The 20,303-nt window shown below is 40.1% G+C and overlaps 1 protein-coding gene across 8 annotated transcripts in view; it reads left to right on the plus strand.

Moving 5' to 3' along the window:
* Nucleotides 1–20,303, plus strand: part of Srgap2 (SLIT-ROBO Rho GTPase activating protein 2) — a 221,896-nt gene that overhangs the window by 96,486 nt on the left and 105,107 nt on the right. For all 8 annotated transcript variants that reach the window (XM_036202869.1, XM_036202871.1, XM_036202876.1 and 5 more), the window contains exon 4: nucleotides 19,060–19,222. In XM_036202869.1, coding sequence (XP_036058762.1) covers nucleotides 19,060–19,222 — 163 coding nt within the window. The remainder of the gene's footprint in view (nucleotides 1–19,059; nucleotides 19,223–20,303) is intronic.

The raw sequence follows: 20,303 nt of genomic DNA on the forward strand, positions 1-20,303 counted from the left end.
TATTCTACTGTGCTCCTTACATAGACCTTATGCTATTTATAACCTGTTGTCAACATCTTTTTTTCTCCATAATAAATATTTGTTGGACATTTTAAAATTATGTTCTAGACTCTTAGAGGAGGGAGCCCAAAGAAATTAAAGGGACCATAAATGAGGATACCCCATCCCCCCAAAACCCCCAGTATTTTACTTTTGCTAACATTAAATTAGCAGGATCTGAAGGTGGACACATGGAAAGTAATTCAACCTATTTGGCCTCTATGAGTTAGTTTACTTTTAGGAAGGATACAAGAGAGCCTGCCCTCAGTATCTCATGAATCTGGTAGAGGGCTGGTTGGGGAGTTGGCTCAGCAGTTAAGAGTACTGGTTGTTCTAGAGGACCTGGGTTCAGTTCTTAGCACTCACATGGTCGCTTACAACCTTCTGTAATTCCTGTCCCATAGGATCTGATGCTCTGAGGGCATCAGGCTCACATATGATATACAGACATACATGCAGGCAAAGTAGTCAAACACAAAGAAATACAAAATAATAGAATCTGATAGTCAACTTTAGCAGTCCCTTCAGTGAAAGGCCAAATACACAGCTAATTAAGAACAATTCCTGTAGAGTCCATGTTCTTGGTCTTGGGCCTGGCGCGCGCGCACACGTGTGTGTGTGTGTGTGTGTGTGTGTGTGTGTGTGTGTGTGTGTGTGTTTGTGTGTGTGTGTGTGTGTGTGTGTGTGAAGGAAGGTGCTGGAGTTACTTTCCTTCTGTTGACTTCCTTCAAAGTCAAGTTCAAAATTGTCTGCTACTCTCACAAGATGTCATTGGGTTGAAAAGCAGAATCAGCTAGCCATGGAGAATGTTATAGCTCTGGCCAAAAGTGAGAAAGAAGGTGGAGAACCAGAGAAAGTAGGGATTCTCTTTGAGTATGGGATGACCTAAGGAGGGCATCAGTAGGAAAGGCAAAGTTGCTAGAAGGAAGAACTCCCTGCTTTCCTGGGTTGCACATCATTCATTCATTTTAGACACATTGGCAATTGTTTGTTTCCCCAGGAAAGTTTGCCCAGATGTAGCAGCATCTGGTGTTAAGCGTGGCTTGGCCTCCCTTCCCCTGCAGTTGCTTTTATTGAGAAATTAACAAGCAATTCCTTGGTATGTTTTCCACTGGCCCATTCCATATAGAACTTTGGGTGATGGCTGGTCCTTTTCAGAGGAGGTGTTGGCAACTGGCAAAAGAGGAAGAGACTGCAGAACACTCAGTCCTGGATGGAAAAACATATTGCACTCCCTCCTTCAAGGCTCAGGGCTCACTGCGGAAGAGGATGGGAAGAGTGCAAGAGCCAGAGGTAGTGGATGACTGCAAGCAGACTGTGTCTTCTGGACACAGGGCAGCTGCACAGATGAACTCATGAAGTTGTGTCAGCATACACAAGCCCTGTGCAAGCCCAAGGCAGACCAAACCCAATATGGAGATGGGAGTGGACAAAATCCCACTCTTAGCCATGACGCTATTGGCACTTGTTAGCTGCTGAGAGAGAGAGTCAGTTTTCTCTGAGTGTACCCCTGGTAAGTCAACCATGCTCCAGTGGAAGACCATACATCCAAGAATATTTGAGCAGAATAGCACAAATTGCTTTTCTTTCTTTCTTTTTTTTTTTAAGGATCCAAAGTTGGATAGATACGGACAGGAATAGAATAGATCTAGGAAGAGTTGAGGGAGTGAATAAAGCACATATGAAACTCTCAAAGAACTAATAAAAAACAGTTAAGGGTGTTAGGAAGGTTCCTCACACAAGGATAAAGGAGGATGGGAGTCACAAGAAGGCAACTTGAGTGTCAGCAAGACAGGGTAGTTGAGCAGTTTTGGGAACTGAAAAAGGATTCTTTTGAATGCCTTTTGGGATGCTTTGCAACTTAGTAAAAAAAACAAAACCAAACCCTAAAGCTTTGAACCAGGTAAACTTAACTCTAAACCTGACCTCTTCTGCTTATAGCTGTGTGTTCTTGAGCTAGTCATTAAACCCTTTAAGCCTCAGCTTCCACATCTATGAAGTGGAAGGTCTCAGGATTGAAGAGTTGGTCTCAGGATTATAATGTGAATTATAATTGTAATGTGAAATATACTAGGCTAGCACCTACGCTTTGTAGGTATTCAGTAGAAATTAGCTGTTAGAATTACTACCACCACCACCATCACCACCACCACCACCACCACCACCGGAAGAGTGTAACAAGAAACTGTTGGGGTTGCTGCTACATTTCTACTTAAATGGCTTCATTTCATCCTTCTGGGATAGGGAATGAGACCTGCTTTTATGAGCATCTGGGAATATGCTGGACTTCCAAGAGCTTCCTATGCTTCTGGGATCTGATGCTATAGGGTCAGTAGATCATACCTCAAGCTTTCCATTCCAGACAGTAGGCATGCCCTTTGACAGCAGTACAGGGCATAGGGAAATTGTAGTACAGGAGTCTCTACTCCTATAAGTACTACAGTAAACCCAGGGAGCAGTGTGTAGCTGTGTCTCTGGATCTTTAATTCTTAAGAATTCACAGCCAATGAAATGCATTGTCTTTGACCCAGTTCTCTTTTAAAGACAAAAGCCATGCCTTCTTGTTGGGAGCTGTGTTAAGTGGGAGGGTTTCCAAGATAAGAAGAAAAGACAGTTTCTGCTACACAGAGTTTTATTTTTTTATTGCTGGTTGGGGAAAGTCAGGCAGGCTGTAAGAGAATAATAGCGCATATCCTCACAGGCACACGAATCTAAAAATAGAATACCATTTAAAGCAGGTACCAGTAGTTCTTGAGAAGGGAGGGACCGTGGAATAGTCAGGAAGGGACTCACACTTGGTTCAGTCAGAGAAAGGTAAAAGATAGCACAATTATGTTCTCAGTTAAATTGGTCCCATGTTAATTGAAGTAAAGACTTTAATATCTTAGTCCTGTGCTGAAGTATCACACTGTGAAGCGATACAGAATCATGTGGGAAGGGTTCAGTGTTAATGAAGGATTTAAGGAGGCTGAGAAAAAGTAGGGTTTGGATTTCTCATTGCAGCAGGATAATCTGCTATCCTGTTTCTTCTACATTACCGACTCACTGCCCCTTGGGTTTTACTTCTGGAAGGATCAGTGAAATAGGTCTGCATCTCAACATTTTTGGTACACTGGCTAAGGAGTCAGGATTAGAATGAATCTAACAAATTAGGACTTATGTAGTGGTAAAATACTGCCTGAGCTGCATTAGCCTGTTTCTGCTTAAATGATGGGAACAGGGCATCCTTGCATAAAATTCAGACATCCCTTCCTGGCAGCCTCTAGTGTTAAAGCAGAGGTTGTAGAACAAGTCTGGCAGCTCTCAGTCTGAACCTTAGTAAACAACAGATGTTCCTAACTGAGTCCTAGGGGTGGAGGTGGAGGTTTCTGTTGATGCTTGAAATTCTTTGAATTTATAGGCAGTGTCTTGGGGATTCAGCAAGAGGAGGAAGTTGTAAGGGACTGATTTTGCAATGTACAGGTGGAAGTGCTTCTGACAGATTTCCTTAGAACACAAAGCACTATTGAATGGGCTCTGAATAGAGAGTGAGAGGTACCCAGGGAAGCAAGCACTGTTAAGAAAGGCTCGGCTTCAATGGTGTATTGATTTCCTGCCTTCCTCCCCCTTGTACTCCCTCATTTGTACACCTCTGACTTCGTTAGCCTTCCTCATGTGGATAGAAATGTATGCTCTTCCCTGCCACAGCATATTCGGACAGCTGCACAGCACAGACCCTTTCACTAGTACCTTCAAAGTGGTTTGGAGTCTTATAATGTACAGATTTCTGAGTTATGGGCTTTTCTAGGTTTTTTTTTTTTTTTTTTTTTTTTTTTTTTAGGCCAGAGTCTCACTATTGAACCCATGACCCTCCTTTCTCTTGAGTTCTGGGATCACAGACATGCACCAGCACTTGGCACTTTTCTGGGATTCTAAGCTTATTTTGTCCTCTCTCGGTGCTGATTTTGCGAGATTCCCATTACATCATTAATCACCACCAGTTAGATAGGTCAAGATAGTATGACTTAAAGCAGTTTCAATTCTGACCCCCTCCCGCTGCCTCTTTCTTCCTCTTTCTGTGGATCCTACATGCTAAGCAGGCCTTCTGCCTCAGAGCCACATTCCCAATCCTGAGTGCTGCCTTTCCCTTATCCCTGTCACCCACAGTGAGTGCTTAGAACCCTTCACAACATAGTCAGGAAAATCAGAATGGAAAAAAGATGTATATGCAGTATATGATACAACGAACAAACAAATGTTTAGAAAGCTTCTGGCCTTTAATCAAATGAAGAAAGACAATATATCAAATTTGGGCCAATTTTTGTGCCACTCTGAATTAGCCAGAAACAACTGTTTTGAAAATCCTTGATTAAGATCACTTGTTGTTTGGGGGCTAAGCACATGTTGTATTCCTAATGATTCTGGAAGCAGGTCACTTCTGGCTGTTTTGCCCAGAAGTTTAGAAAATAAGTGAGCACCAATCCTAGTAGGCTCATTCTTTTTTTAAATTGTTTTTTAATGATTTATTTTTATTTCATGTGCATTGGTGTTTTGCTTGCGTATATGGCTGTCAGATGCCCTGGAACTGCAGTTACAGACAGTTGTGAGCTGCCATGTTGGTGCTGGGAATTGAACCCAGGTCCTCTGGAAGAGCAGCCAGTGCTCATAACTGCTGAACTATCTCCGTAGTTCTTTAAGCAAACATTTCTGAGCACTTACCACATGCCAGGGCTCTGCCAGGAATGAAATACAGGTAGTAGAATAAGCTACCATTTTAATTAATGGAGGTTGCTGATTAATGTGAAATAGTGTGAGTATATGTTTATACATTTTTGTGTTTCAATGAGATGTGGAGTTCAAGCTGAGGAACCAAGATTATTGAGGAATACTTTTAGATCTTCGAATAAACACTTGGCTTTGTTTTCATCATCAACAGTCAACAATTCTGCACAGATTGTAGAGTAAGAGAGATGACTGAGCCCCTCCCCCTTTTCAGAAGGCTCATGGTGTCATGTGGGAGATAGGTTTATATGAAATACAAAGTAGCATATAATTCGTGCCAAAGAAAAGATGAGGAAAATGACTTCACTTTCTTCTTTATTTTATATTTAATTGTATTTTATAATTATAGAAATATTTGAAGAATAGTACAAAGAGTAGCATATACCATTTTCCCCAGATTATGGTTAATATACCACACATTTGTTTCATATATTTCTTTTTCTTTTCATGTGCAATTTACAGTGTTAGTGTTCCTGAAACACTTCAGAGTAAGTTGTAGATATGGCAATCTTTCATCCCCACATACTTCAGTGGGTGTCTGCCAAAATTATACTTGTTTTCTAACATAGTCACAATGTAATTGTCAAAATCAGAACATGAAGATCATCATAATACCTAATCCATAGTCATTCAGGTTTACCAATTGTTTAAGAAGTCCTTTTGGCAAAGGACAATTCAAAGTTGTGTAGTTGTCTTATCTCTTAGTATCGTTTAATGGAGAATAAATTCCAAGTCTTTGTATTTTATTACATTCACTTTTTTTAAAGCATTCGACTCCAGAAGTACTACTTAATTTGCTATTTCTTTCTTTCTTTCTTTCTTTCTTTCTTTCTTTCTTTCTTTCTTTCTTTCTTTCTTTCTTTCTTTCTTTCTTTTTTTTTTCCAGAGCTGAGGACCGAACCCAGGGTCTTGCACTTGCTAGGCAAGGGCTCTACCACTGAGCTAAATCCCCAACCCCTTAATTTGCTATTTCTAATCTTCTGATAATACTGTCTGTGTTTGATTCAGGTTACAAACTTTGGTAGGAGTTACTGTCATGGTTTTCTCAGTGTGCCATGTTAGGAGTCACTTGCTGGCGATTTGCTTTGTTACTGGTAATGCTCACTTTGATCATTTGGTTAAAGTGCTATCTATCAGGTTTCCTTTTTTTTTTTTTTTTTTTTTTTTTTTGGTTTTTTGAGACAGGGTTTCTCTGTAGCTTTGGAGGCTGTCCTGGAACTCGATTTGTAAACTAGGCTGGCCTTGAACTCACAGAGATCCACTTGCCTCTGCCTCCCGAGTGCTGGGATTACAGGTGTGTGCCAGCAGGTTTCCTATTTTTGATGTAGCTCTTAATTCTATTCTGTTCTGTGCTTTGAAATTAAAGAACATATTTTAGAGATATACTTTAAGTCTGTGTATAATTACCAGTAGTTTTATCATCTATTGATAATTCTTGCTATTAGGAGGAGGAGGAGGATGGTTACCAAAGAATCATTTTTCCAATTCTCTGATTCCTTCCACATTTTTGGGGGGTGGGAATTTTTTGGTCTGGTTGTTTATATCAATGTGGACTGGTAGATTTTATTTCCTTCAGTAGTTTTTGACCCCGTAATATTTTTATTTATCTTTATGTCTGTGGTGTTTTGTATTTGATTATTGGAAGCCTGTCAGACTGGATCCTGTGACATTATGACATGTTTTCTTATCATTTCTTTATAGTGTAAAGTGGTCCAGGCTCAGACTGAGCTTGCCTCGTTTCTACTCTAGAAAGTCATTTCTTTAGAGTCCTGGCTGCCTTTAATATGGAATTTTATCTAGAAACAATGGTTGCTAATGTGTGCTATTTGTTACTGGAGTTAACTATTTGTAGTCTCTGTCAGCAAAAGTAGTAGACAGATGTAGGTCCAGAAACCAACATCCATGTACTTTTACTTTTTTTCCATTTATATTTAGCTACTCCTCTGCTTAAAATGGGATTACATTCTGATAAATTCATAGTAAGCTAGAAATATCATAAGTTGAAAGTGCATTTAATATACTTAATAAGCTCCATAACTTAGCAATATAGCACACTTTGGAGTATTAATTATTTACACACTTGTGATCATGTGTTGGCCACTGCCCAGAATCAGCAGAGGGAGCCCTACTGCCTATGGCTATCCAGAAGAGAACAAAACTCAAAATTTGGAATATAGTTTCCACTGAATGCTTATTGCTTTGACACCATTGAGAAGTAAGAAAACTTTTAAGTTCAATCCTCATTAATCCAAAGACTATCTCCACTTACTTATATTAGAGCCTGGGAGCTCACATTAATCTTCAGTTCTCTTCTAATGTCACATGTTTTATTTAAATGTCTCCATTTTCCATCTTTGTAATTCTCGTCTGAACAGTGAGGAATCTGGTCCTATTATCCATAATATATTTAATTAGTTATTCAGTCATAGACTGTACAGAATGTAGTTGCAGAATTGCTAACTCACACTTCTGAAAATACTGGCTCAGTTTTAATACTGGCTTAGAGTATTCAAGTTTTTGTTTCCAGTGAAAACATGGTTTTCAAAAAGCTGTTCCTTAGTGCTTTCTTCTTCAAAGCTCAGACTTTCACTGTAGTCATACTATTTATTTGAAATACAATTCTGTTTATATTTAATTTTTCTTCTCCAATTTGAGAGTTTAATTAACATTCTCACTTCCAAATCTTTCTCTTGACCAGAGATTGAAAAACTTAGGTGCTGAGTGTGGTGGTGCACACCTTTAATCCCAGCACTCCGACACAGAGGCAGGCAGATCTCTGATTTTGAGGCCAGCCTGGTCTACAGAATGAGTGCCAGGACAACCATGGCTACACAGAGAAACCCTGTCTGAAAAACCAAGAAGAAAAAAAAGTGCTTAAGAAAAAGCAGGGACATGATCGTCCATAGGTTATGTCAGGATGTTAGCATAAGTCAGCAATGGAGTCATAAGTCAGATGATGAATGTACTCAAGGGCTGTCTGTGGATTTGTCTCCCAGTTTCTAAGTCAACTCTGACTCTAGGGCAAGATGTTTTATGGATGTGGATGGACCTTTGCCAGTTTTTTTTAAGATGACTCTGCTTACATTTTCCTTCCCACTCTGAGCAGTCACTTCTTTTACAGTTTGGGAACCAGAACCAGAATCCAGTTTTTAATCTCAGTTTGTGCTGTGATTGTATATACCATTTACCATCAGCTCATGTCACATGCATGATGTAGGACCTTTTGCAATCTTGATCTAGTGTGGGGCACTCTTCCATAGATAACCATCCCTGCAGAATTTTAACCCTGGTCCCCTAACCCTCTGTTCTAATGCCCCTTATTCTTCCTTGCTAACTTTCTTACCCAGACACACTGGCTTCTCCCAACAATTCTTATACTAATTCTGACCAGGTTATTGTCTTCTCTGAGGATGACTTCTGGATTCTCCTTCCTATGCCTTACTTAACTCTCATCCCTCTACCTCCCACACACTCATTCTATTTCTTTTCCCTCCAGATACCTGTAACCTGGTCAGTGCTGCTGTTTCCAGCTGTTCTGAATCTTCCTGCAGCCATATATAGATGGGCTTAAAGCTTCAGATGCTGTGCTCACTTCTGCAGCCTAAAAACAAATTACTAAAAGCATCAGGAATTTTAGAATAGTTTTAGGGTTTGGTTTTTCTATCTTCACAGTGGTACTTCCTCTTCCATTCCTCTATTTCCCCTTGCCTCTTCCCTCATAATCCCTCACCACTTTCCTTTTTTCCTTTGCAAAGGCTAGTTCCTAAAATTTTCACTCCATTTTTATTCTCTCCACATGTTTATGGGTTTAAGCCATTTGCACGGCACTATTGACAACCAAGCTGGAGATGCTGACACTTTTCTAATTGTGCTGTTTTTGAATCTTCTATTTAGGGCTAAGGGATTTGTGTCCTTTGGGTCATATAAAGGAGATGAAGTTCAACTTCTGTCAGTGGCTTAAGAACGAAGGTGCTCTTCTATTGATTTTATCCATGAGGGTGCAGAAAGGAGCCAGTTCTTGCCTAGTGTATGTATGAGGATACTTCCTATAGACAGAAGGTGTGTCACTTAGGAAACAAGTAAAATTGTACCCACATCATTATTTTCAAAATCTTTCTTCTTGGAATTTGCCAACCACTTTCTTCCCATGTTCTTAAGAAGTTTGTTTAACTTAGCATTTCTAGTCACTGTAACTATAAGAAGAAACCAACATAGTGGGGGGCTGTTCAGTACTCAGATGCACAGCAAAGACAGTGGCTGTCAGCTATAGAGCATCGGGAAGAAGATAGTGCAAAATGTAGTAATTATGGGATGCCCAGTGTGACTGGAACACAAACACTTCTAGGGATTATCCTGAAAAGAGGTTCTTGGGGAATGGCTTCCAGAAGTTGAGGGAATTCTGTATTTATGTGGAAATTAGGAAGTTTGTGTACAAATACTGTCCTTGCTTTCACTCCTTCCAATTCCTCTGTGTGTGTGTGTGTGTGTGTGTGTGTGTGTGTGTGTGTGTGTAGGTGGTGGTGGTGGTGGTGGTGGTGGTGGTGGTGGCGGCGGCGGCGGCGGCGGTGGCGGCAGCGGCGGTGGGGGGGTTGCACCTCCATACATAAGCATATGAAGGCCAGAGATCAGTATTAGTGTTTTCCTTTATCACTTGCTACCTCTTTTTTTTTAAGACAAGGTCTCTCACTGAACCTAGAGCTTGACCTTTTGGCTAGACAAGCTGGCTAAACAAGTTCCCAGGATCCGCCTCTCTCTACTTTCCTCCAATATTGGGGTTACAGATGTGCATCACCAGCCTAGTGTTTGTGTGTGTGTGCTGGGGATCTGAACTCAGGACCCTGCACTTACACAGCAAGTGCTCCTTACCCAGTGAGTCCTCTTCCAGGTGCCCCTCTCCTCAGTTCATTGTCTTTCTTCCTCTTTCTCCCTCACTTCTGTCTTTGGAAGAAAATACTTGGGGGAGAATTTTCAGATTTTTAAAAGAGGATAGGGTATCTGACCAGCTCCTTGAATTTGGGACATTGGCTTAGACTTATAAACTGTATTGTAAGCTGGCACACTCAGGTCTACTCATACAAATAGACACACGTACCAGCCATGATTGTGCACGACTGTAATCCACGCACTTGAGAAACTGAGGCAGGGGAACATGAATTCTAAACTAGCCTGGGCTACATAGTGAGACCCTGATGAAAACAAACAGCTAACAAAACAAAGCAAATCAACAGAACAAAAAAAAAAAAATACAAGACAATGTACATTTATTTTATTAACCAAGAACACCTCTTTCAAAAACAAAGATAAATTTTGGTATATATATAATATATACTGATACCTTATTTTTAAAAAATATTTATTACTGAATTATGTGTTTGTGTGTGGGTATGTGCACATGAATATAGTACCTGTGGAGGCCAAAAGAGGACCTGGATGCCCTGGAACTGGAGGTACAGGTGGTTGTGAGCTACCTGACATGGGTACTGAGTTCTAAACCTGGACCCGATACAAAAACAGTACTCATTCTTAGTCACTGAGCCAGCCCCAGGATATTTTCTACTGATCACACTTGCTGTGTGGTATTTTCTGTTATTCTAATCTACTGTTCCTTAGGTTTTTGGGGTTATTTCAGCTACATTAGTGACTCGTACCTATAGGTTGAAAAACATTCCTGTAAGACCATTAGTTCTAAAGTGTTTTTGCAGTGTGCAGAAATACCTGGAATGTATTTAAAATGGAGGGTTCCTGGGCATTTCTCCAGTACACAGTTTAAGCAAGCATCCAGGTGATTCTATTGAAAGGTCACTTAGAGGAACTGCTCTCTCTTAGGGACTTAGGAGCCTGGCTGGTGAAAATTTCAGTTCACAAACTTGCTTGGAAATGGTCGATAGTAGGATTCCAATCCTGATTGTGAATCTTCCATTAGAATGACCCTAGTAATCTACAGTGGCTCCTGGACCTTACTGTGCTGTGACAATTCTCTTTTTAAAATGTCTGTGATGGTTCTTGTACAGCAGAACTGAAGCCACAGAACAGAGAATGAAGGAACTGAAAGGTCCTTTTACAGAGTGGCTGGGTATGGCCCAACCCTCCAGTAGGTGCCCAGAGCCAGTCCCAAATTAGAATGGGTGGGATTCAAAACTGTCTTCTCTTCCCTTGCCTTTCATGTATAACCACATGCAGTGTGTCAACATGTTTTCTGGCGCCGCTAGTCACCAGCAGCTTTGCTCCCTCTGGGTTCATGGACCCTTGGTATTCCTGTTATGTGTTGTCTTAGAATAGCTCTGTACACTGGGGAGCCAAGCATTGTCCAGTAACTCTTTCAGTACTAGGTCTTTGTAGACACTAGGTCTGATTGAAATGTAGCAATCACCACAATGAAATAAAAAAATAGCCTCCAGTCAAGAGACCTGGGCCCTTGTCTTGTTCCACCACTATTTGGGTGACCTCAAGATCCCTGAGTATCATTTTCCTCCCATGGAAAATGATAGGTTTTGTTTAGACTCTCCACCATCTTGAAAGTCTCTTCTACTCCTGAAATTGCATGATTCTATTTTTTGTACCCTCTGGCTTTTCTCTTTACACTTTAAACTTTTCCCCTTTCAAGTCTGGGCAAGGTTGGGTGAAACAGATTTATTGAGCTTGGAATTTCCCTAGAACCAGATGATAAGTTAATAGTAGCAAAACATATTCCTTTTTGGTGTACTGACATAGTCTAGATGTAGCAAACATACTTGATTGTAATATTTAGGAGAAGACCTGAGAAGTTTGGGGTGTCTGTGTCTTTTGGAAAATTACAACTTTACTGGAGCCATTTTGTAAGTGTGAATTCATTGAGTGGGCTGTCAAGTAGTAGTAACAGTTGTTAAAGTAATAAGTGATGGTGACACTGAATCATGGCTGGAGAACACTTCCTGTGAGTAAAGCTTTTATATGGACATCACTTTGTTTGATTTGATGATAACAGGAGTCAGATGAGTTAGGCATTGGGTCTGTTGTTGTCATTTATATTTTTAAACAGGAAAAGAAAATGTGGAGCCTGCAGTACATTTGTCACTTAGGATTACTTGGCTATCAAGTGACAGAGCTGATCCAGGTCTTAAGGTGCTTTATACAAAGTACTTCCTTGCTGGGATAGAGTCATTAGTCATCCAAATTCCATAAGGACCTGAACTCAAAATCTGACCTACTAACCTGGAAACTGACTAGGGCATGCTTACACTACCCAGCTCTTAAAAAGTTTCACTAATAAAGTATTAGCCTGGCTACTAATAGGCCTGGGTTTGGAGCACACCAGCCAATGGGGATACACATTCAGTCACTCAGCAACTACTCAGAGACTAAACATGAGATAAACACATAAAAATAGTAATTATACATGAAGCTGCTCTGAGGACTGTATGACTTTGTTCCATTTATCTTTGCTTTCAAACTATTTTCCTCATTGTTATCATGAGCCATATAAAGGGACTCCTTGTCCCAAGAACATGCATTTAGAAAAGGGAGGTACCCTTATGGATGCCCTTTCTAACCAATGGGCTCTTAGTACTTGGCATACTTAACTCCTTCTGGCTGGAAATCAGTAACTTACTGGCTCTAGATCAAATTTCTGTGCTTGTGCCTGGTGCCTGAGAGATGGCTGCTCCTAAAGGGAGCAGCATTTGGTGCTTTGAAGTAAGTGTGTGGATTTCAGAATGGTGCCATTCTGTTTGGGCACACATAGGTGTTTATTCCTCTAGCATGAATGACCAGGAGGGAGCCAGGCAGTGTGTCTCAACCATCTTCCAAGGTTTTATTTATTTTAAAAATCTGCTAACACATCTGTGGTTTTCTCTATATAGTTGTCATTTCTTCCAGGGTTCTGGTGACATCTTAATTAGAGAAGGAATAACTTAAGATATAATTGTATAATTGTTCACAGATCTTCTTATAGAACATGAGGATCCAACTGAAAATTCAATAGCAATGATTATAAACTTTTTCAGCTGAAGAGCCCCATATGATTTTGTGTTCTTTGGTCATTGCTCGTATCTTTGTTGTGTCTTTCTCTTGCTATATTTTAATTCTGTTGACCATTTGTTCTCCAGGCCTTTTGATGTGATTAGTATATTTTTTGAGTTAGGGTTTTATTGTATAGTTCTAGCTAGCCTGCTACTTGCAGCAATCTTCCTGCCTCTGCCTCCCAAATTCAGGGATTATAGGCATAAACCATGCCTAGTATTGATCACTGATTGTTCTGGTGTGCCTTGAGAGGGGTCTGTCAGTGTTCAAATGATAGGAGTTGAGTCCCTAGGTTATGTTCTGTGGCATTAGATCATAGCTACAGTATCCAAGGAGAGTTGAGTAAAGAAGGGAAGGCTCCAGGTCTGCAGAAGTCATGACGAAGGCTGTGGATAGATGGACCTTCTAATTTAGTCAAATGATGGTTTCTCAATAGGCTCTGTATCTGTTTACACACAAGCAGCAAGACCATTCTAAACAAGATGTGGGTTTCACCCACGAGAACAATTTAGGAGAAAGAAGCCATGTTTTAGATCTAAGCAGTCCACAGACATGTATTGATGTAAGAAACAAGAATGATGAACCTTTTAGCCCTAGTCCACAGAACAGGGTTTGGCACATTGTTAACTACTCATTTTTTGTTGAGTGAATGAATGAAAAAGAAAGACATCAGGAACTCAGAAGGAAACAGAAATAAGATGTTGGAAACGTAGGCAAGAACTTGGGGTGGCAGAGATTTTGATTTGGGTAGACCTCCATGTTTGTTCTCAGGGTACCCACTGAACTGTCTTGAATGATGGGAAGAGCCTCCAGCTGTCTGCTGTCCCCTGAGATCAGGGTGCTGTGGAGTGGTTGAAGGGAAGGTGGAGTTTCCAATACAACAGACTAATGGTAGGACTTCCAGCTGGAGTCTGTATTGGTTCATACTTGGGGCCATCCTTAGTTCTCTGTCTTAACCCAAAAGAACTATGGTCTCATACTGTCTCAGAAAGTGCTTGCTAAACATTTAGCAGATGTCTAATACATTATTGGTCCAGTTGTCTACTTCAAAGCAGATTCCTAGTTTGGAAGAAGGGAAAGGAAGGCATGCCTCTCTCTCAAGGTTATAACTAAGCTCCATGGGACTACTCCAGAGCTATAAGAATCTCATTCCCTATAGCTCTTTCTCCAAACCTGATTAGAGGGGTCAGTGGGACTGTTTTGAGTAAGGCATATAGACAGCTTCTTGAATCCTTTCTAATCATCTGTCTAGACAAGTATGTGGCCCAAACTTGAAAATTTGAAAGTTTGTTTCTTCACACGTAGTGTATATTGGTTTTGCTTTTGGTCCTTTTCTCTTCCTGTCTCTGAGCTCTCCTACTCTGATCTCATTGTTGGCAAAGCTGAAGCCACAACTGTGATAAATCCAGAGAAATGTGCCCACCCCCGTCTGCCCGCCTATCTTTGGAAGGTACCTTCAGGCTGCCACTGTAGTCCTGTGTCACACAACCGGCAGCCACCATTACAGGCAGAAGCTTTTTAAGTCAGTTTCTGCCTTGGTGGTTTAATTTTTAAATTCTCCCCTCTTTTTAACACCTTCCCTAGCAAATCCAATCCATCCTCTGGCTTATCTGGGTCAGCAAGGGTCTGATTTTATGCATGGCACTGTCAGGCCACAAATCCGCTGCAGCTTTTCCTCTATCGAGCTTGCCTGTTTCTGTCAGCATCAGCAAAATGCATAATAAAGAAAATAAGCCAGAAAGGCTAATAACACTCATCTGAATAAAATAATCTCTTTGACTGCTTCAGTTCATTTCATTTTAATCAAGGTGCCAAGAGGGAATTTAGGTTTGCATTTTTTATTTATTTTATTTCTTTGCATTCAGCTTTTCTCATCACTACTTTGCTGTCAAACCATCACTAAATGAGCTCTTTTATCATGCACATACCTGTTTTTTTTTAATCTTTCTCATTGGAGACTTAATAACATATACTGAATGATGAATGTAACTCATTCAGAGTTTAGTCTGTCATTTCAGAACTGTTATCTAAGAGTGAGAAATTATATTCTTAGATGCGTTGATAATTGCCAGCGTTTTAGAAATTGGCAGGTCTGAGAGGGATTCTGCTATGGGGCTTTGGAAGTTGCTGGTGCTTCTGGGATTCTGGGCTCCCTTTGAATTCTTTGTCAACCTCAGCACACAGTGCCCACTGAGGAACACAGGACTATTGTTCTACCTTGTCTCTATGGGAAAGTAGAGTGGAATATTGAAGTCTGCTTCTCTTTTGGTATCTGTCTCTTGTCTTCCAGAGACATGCAGCTGCTTGGTTAATTGCCTGCCACCGTCTTATCCCAACTGTGATTTGCTAAGGGTTATGCACTTTTAGCACGCTGCATTCTTGGCTGTGGCCCAGTGCCTGTTGAGGAACATGTTGGAAATGGATGAAAGCTAAATCCTCATTTGTTTGGATATGGAAATAATAATATTTCTCACATTTGCATAGTGTTTTGTGTTGCTGAAGTTTTCTTGCATCCATCATCTCAGCTAATCTACAGCAGCCGTGAGAAAGGGCAAATAATAGACTGTGGACCCAGAAGGAAACCTCGGTACAGCAATGCAGAAGCTTAAGCCATCCACCAACACCAAGCTTGTGCTCTGCAGAGCCATGAATATAGATGTTGTTAATTAATTGCTGTTCCAGACTGCAGGAGCTTCTGGGAACTTCACAGTGATCTGTTGAAGATCTTTCAGGAGCTAGATGGGGTACTGTCCATTTTGTAGATGAGCTGGTAGAAAATTGATGGGACAAGTGTTGATTTTGTATGTGAGCTTATTGAAACAACCGGAGGAAATATGAGGGGTAGTAATATATAATGTAGAGATTTTATGATTATGGAACTTTTTTTCCCTTCTAGTCATCTGTTGTTAAGTGTTGGAGCATCCATAGATGTCCTCTCTATTGAGGGAGAAAAACTGGGCTCGTGTCTTCAAATTAATGTTCATGATTCAGTTGCACAGGTTTTATCTGGTCCAGTGCAGGGTAGTGATAATCCCTTCCATAGGTGCACACTGGCTTATGACTTTCTGGTTTCCTTTCTTTTGTCTAGGTATTTTTTTGATCTTCCTGAAATTTTTAAGTAAGAAAAATACTTTTGAATATTTTGTCTACTTTTTAGAGATTAGTGTTTAAGGAGATTCACAGCTGTGTTCAGTACATTCCTAAGGGATACAGACCTTTTTCTTTAAATGTCCTGGCATTGTACAACCTGAGACTGGGGTGAAGTGGGGGATGAAGGACAGGGAAAGCAGAGACATTGTACTAACAAATCCTAGATGAGAGAGATATAAAGACAAATTTTAATCTCTTAACCAAGTAAAGTTCTCTCAGTTTCATCAACTCCAAATCAAAGAAGCCTGCAAAACTACTAGAGCAGGAAGCAGTCTTCACAAAGCCTTGGTACACCCTATGAAAAAACATCTCGTTGACTTGTTTATTTCCCAACCTGAAGTGTGTTACAGCTTTGTTCTTGTTGGCTGGAAATTGCCTGCATAGTATACTAATGTTTCCTTCTTCCCACATTCTTTTTACCTTTCCTGCGCCAACATTGCCTTAAAAGAAATAAAGCATCTATTTTTGCATATGTGTGTGTGTGTGTGTGTGTGTGTGTGAATATACTTTTAAAGTATGGAGTTTTAGTTTATTAGAATCCTTATGAACTATGAGGCTGTATTTAATAACTAAAAATATTGATACTAGAATTATGAATAAGAGTTGTAGTTTTGTGTAGTTTCATCATCACATTATTTCTGGTTTTGGTTTAGGTTCTTCACTATTAAGAAAATTCTGCAGGATGGGGATATAGCTCCATAGTAGAGTACTTGCCTAGCTTTCAAGACAATGGTTCAACCCACAGAAGCTTTTGTCACCTCTCAAAAATAAATTCTAATTCATACATGAGTAACTATACTCCTGGTATAATTTTAAATTGATTTAGATGTTTATGAAAGAATAATATTTCCTCTCCTAACACTGAAGGATCCAGGTATTGAACCCATATCAGGTTTATATGGCAAGTGCCTACTAAGCCATCTTACCAGCCCATTTAAAATAGTACTTTTTAGGGGACTGGAGATAATGGTTTAGTGTTAAGGGCACCAGATGCTCTTCCAGAGGACCTGGGTTTAATTCCCAATACCCACATGGCAGTTCAAAACTGTCTGTAACTCCAATTCCAGGGAATCCAACACTCTCACATAGACATACATGCAGGCAAAAGACCAATGCACATAAAATAAAAATAAATAAATCACTAGGTAGTACTTTTTTAAATTGTGTATGTTTTTAAGAATACTGTTAAATAAAACTGATCTGGGGATCACTTTGAAAGTTTCCTTTCAATAGGAAGATCATATGTCATTGAATACATGTGCTTAAATCTGTCACCATCTTTAATTTAGGATTGTTGTCTATTTACCACCCCCCATGCTAAACATTTTAAAGGGAATAGATTAATTATATGTATCTTTCCCCCTTAGCTAGTGCATTTTTAAATTTCCACAGAAGTCTTTATTTCCCTAGAAAGGTAATGGTCATAATATAATGGCAGTGGTTAGTACTTAACATTAGCAATTTTGTCTTGAAGAAATATGATGGGAGGAGGGAAAAGACAGGCTTAGAGTTTCAGTTTAGACTCAGAAGTGCTCACTGGTTTGAAGCAGCTCCTTAGATTTGGTTAGATAAGTGTTTGATTTTCTGGTCTAGAGTGTTGTGAAGCCCAGTGAGGTGTAGTGACTTTGTTAGTGGCTGTGACTATTGAAAACCTTCTGAGTTGAGCTCTGAGCTCCAGAGATCACAGTTGGCCGCCTCCTGCTCTAAATGGAGACAGTGCTACTCTGAGCTTACTGTCTCTGTGCTGAGAGTCTGACTGGAGGGAAGGAGGAGAAAGGAGTGGATTCACAGGTTTCATTCCTTCTTGTGGTCAAGAGCACCATTGCCAGTTACAGGCATTGCCACTTTTTAGTTATGTCACTTAGATAAAAACTTGAACATTCCTTTTTCCTTTGGCTCTCCTCAACTTTCTGATCACCTCTTGACCAGTTGTGGGGTTTAAACAGCAATGTAAAGGGTCCAGCCAAGTCAAGCACATAGTATACCTTGATAAATGACACCATAAATGAATCCTACTTCCCTTTTCTCTCCTTAAAAAACCCAACTTCAAGGTGTATGGCTAACTATCTGTTCAAATTAGTACTGCAAACTGAGCTGGTAATTGATAAGCTTTGGGAATTACATTGTTTTCATTTGAATAAAGGTTTAGAATTTTATGGCAGTACCAAAGCATGAATGAATGTTAGGAATGAATGTATATATTCAAATAAGGTTATTTTCTTAATATGGGACTTAAAGTAATGGTTCAGTCAATGCTGTCAAAAAACAAAACAAAACAAAACAAAACCCACACACCTTTGTGTTCTTGTGTGAATTTTGTCTTCTGTGAATTTTTCATGGCAGATATCTTCAGTGTTGTTTTTATGGAATCCTACTGTGGGCAGACTTGTAGAAGTTTTAGTCTGTAGTATTCTAGAGATTTTTTTGTCTCTAATAAGATCATTTTTTAAAATTTATTTTTAATTTTGTGTATGTGTACATGTATGGGTTTCTATACATGAGTACAGGGTGCCCATGGATGTGAGAAGAGGGATCAGATCTCCTAGAGCCAGTTAAGAGTGGTTGTGAACTATATAATGTGGATGCTGGGAACTGAACCCAGGTCCTCTGCAAGAGCAGCCAGTCTCTTAACCACTGAGCCATCTCTTCAGCCCCTCTGATAGATAAGCTCTTTAACTTTGTCTCTGATGCTAAGGATAAGCCAGAAGACCTAAGCTCTAAGATGTGGTCTATGGAGAGATGGTCTGATGTATCCTAGTCAGACAATACAGAAAGGCGGGTCTCTGAGTTCCTCTTGCTCTTTGATGGTGTGAGAGAATGACAATTCCTGTGGCTTCAGTCTTCTAACCATTCAAATGAATTGGCCTATAGCCATGAAGGCTCACTCCCACAGTGACCCTCTTCTTCCAGCTAAGCCCAGTCTCCCCTAAAATACATGTGCCTGGGCAGGGAGCATTTCACATTCAAACCATAGCAGTAGGCTTTAGGGAAGGTATCTTTGTTTCTGCTTCTGATTTGGTTACTGTGATTTTTGTGACATGGACTGTTATCATAGTTGCTGGCCCTGCCTGCTTACTAATACTAATTTTTTTTTCTTCCATTTCTCTTCAGGAAGGACCAGAATGTTCTCTCTCCAGTAAACTGCTGGAACCTCCTCTTAAACCAAGTGAAGCGGGAGAGCAGGGATCATACCACCCTGAGTGACATCTACCTGAATAATATAATTCCTCGATTTGTTCAAGTCAGTGAGGACTCAGGAAGACTCTTTAAAAAGGTATATGGATAGATGTTCCTAGTCACAAAGGTTTTTGGCTGGAACGGTGGCATGACTTTGTAATAAAAGAAAGGATATTTTCTTTCACTTAACAGGTTTCCCATTGACCATACTATACCTCATAGTCATAAAGGAAAAGAATGTTTGAAGTGGCAAACTTTTTAACCTTCTAAGCTGAATTGATAATCCTGGGAAGACACAGCCATGGACCAGCACCATTATCCCTCAGCTTTGTATACAGATACTGTTCTGGCAGCTTCCTTTGTGCCTTGCAAAACTCTTGGACTTAGGGCTCTTTAGTGTTATGCCATGTTTTCCTCATGTACTTCACTTACCAATTCCTATATGTTTATATTTTGAATTTAGTTTTCTTTCCAAGTTCTGTCTTAGTGAGGTGGACTCAAGGATTTGGTTATTCTCAGCATGGACACCTTACTGCTTGCTGAAACTTAATTGTTACCTCAATTTATTGCATATAGATTGAGCAGTTTGACCAAAGAAAAACTGAAAATAATTGTCATAACCTTAAGATATTTTTGTTAGTGCTGGTACTCGCCTCTTAGGAACTCATTAACCCCCTTTCTTAAGCGCTCAGTGGAGTCATTCTTTCATGAGGCTTGATTATAAATGGTAGCTGACTACTACCATGAACATAATAGTAGTCTTTGTCAGTGTTCTAGTGCTGTGAAGGGACACAATGCTACAGCAACATTTATAAAAGGAAGTATTTCACTGGAGCTTGCTTTCAGTTTCAGAGATTTAGTCCATTTTCATCTGTGAGCATGGTTGCATGCAGGCAGACATGGTGCTGGGGAAGTAGCTGAGAGTCCTACATCTGAATTCACAGTCAGGAAAAGAAAGAGACTGGGACTGGCTTGGTCTTTTAAAATCCTAGTGGCACACTTCCTCTGACAAGGCCACATCTACTCCAGCAAAATCACACTTCCTAATCCCACTCAAATAGTACCACTCCCTAATGATCAAGCATTCAAATCTATGAGCTTATGAGGGCCATTCTATTCATACCACCACATATGCCATGTCTGACATTCCCCAGAGAATTTCCAGAAAGTGAATGTCA

Source organism: Onychomys torridus, chromosome 11 (assembly GCF_903995425.1).
Source record: "Onychomys torridus chromosome 11, mOncTor1.1, whole genome shotgun sequence".
In the NCBI taxonomy this organism is placed as follows: Eukaryota; Metazoa; Chordata; class Mammalia; order Rodentia; family Cricetidae; genus Onychomys; species Onychomys torridus.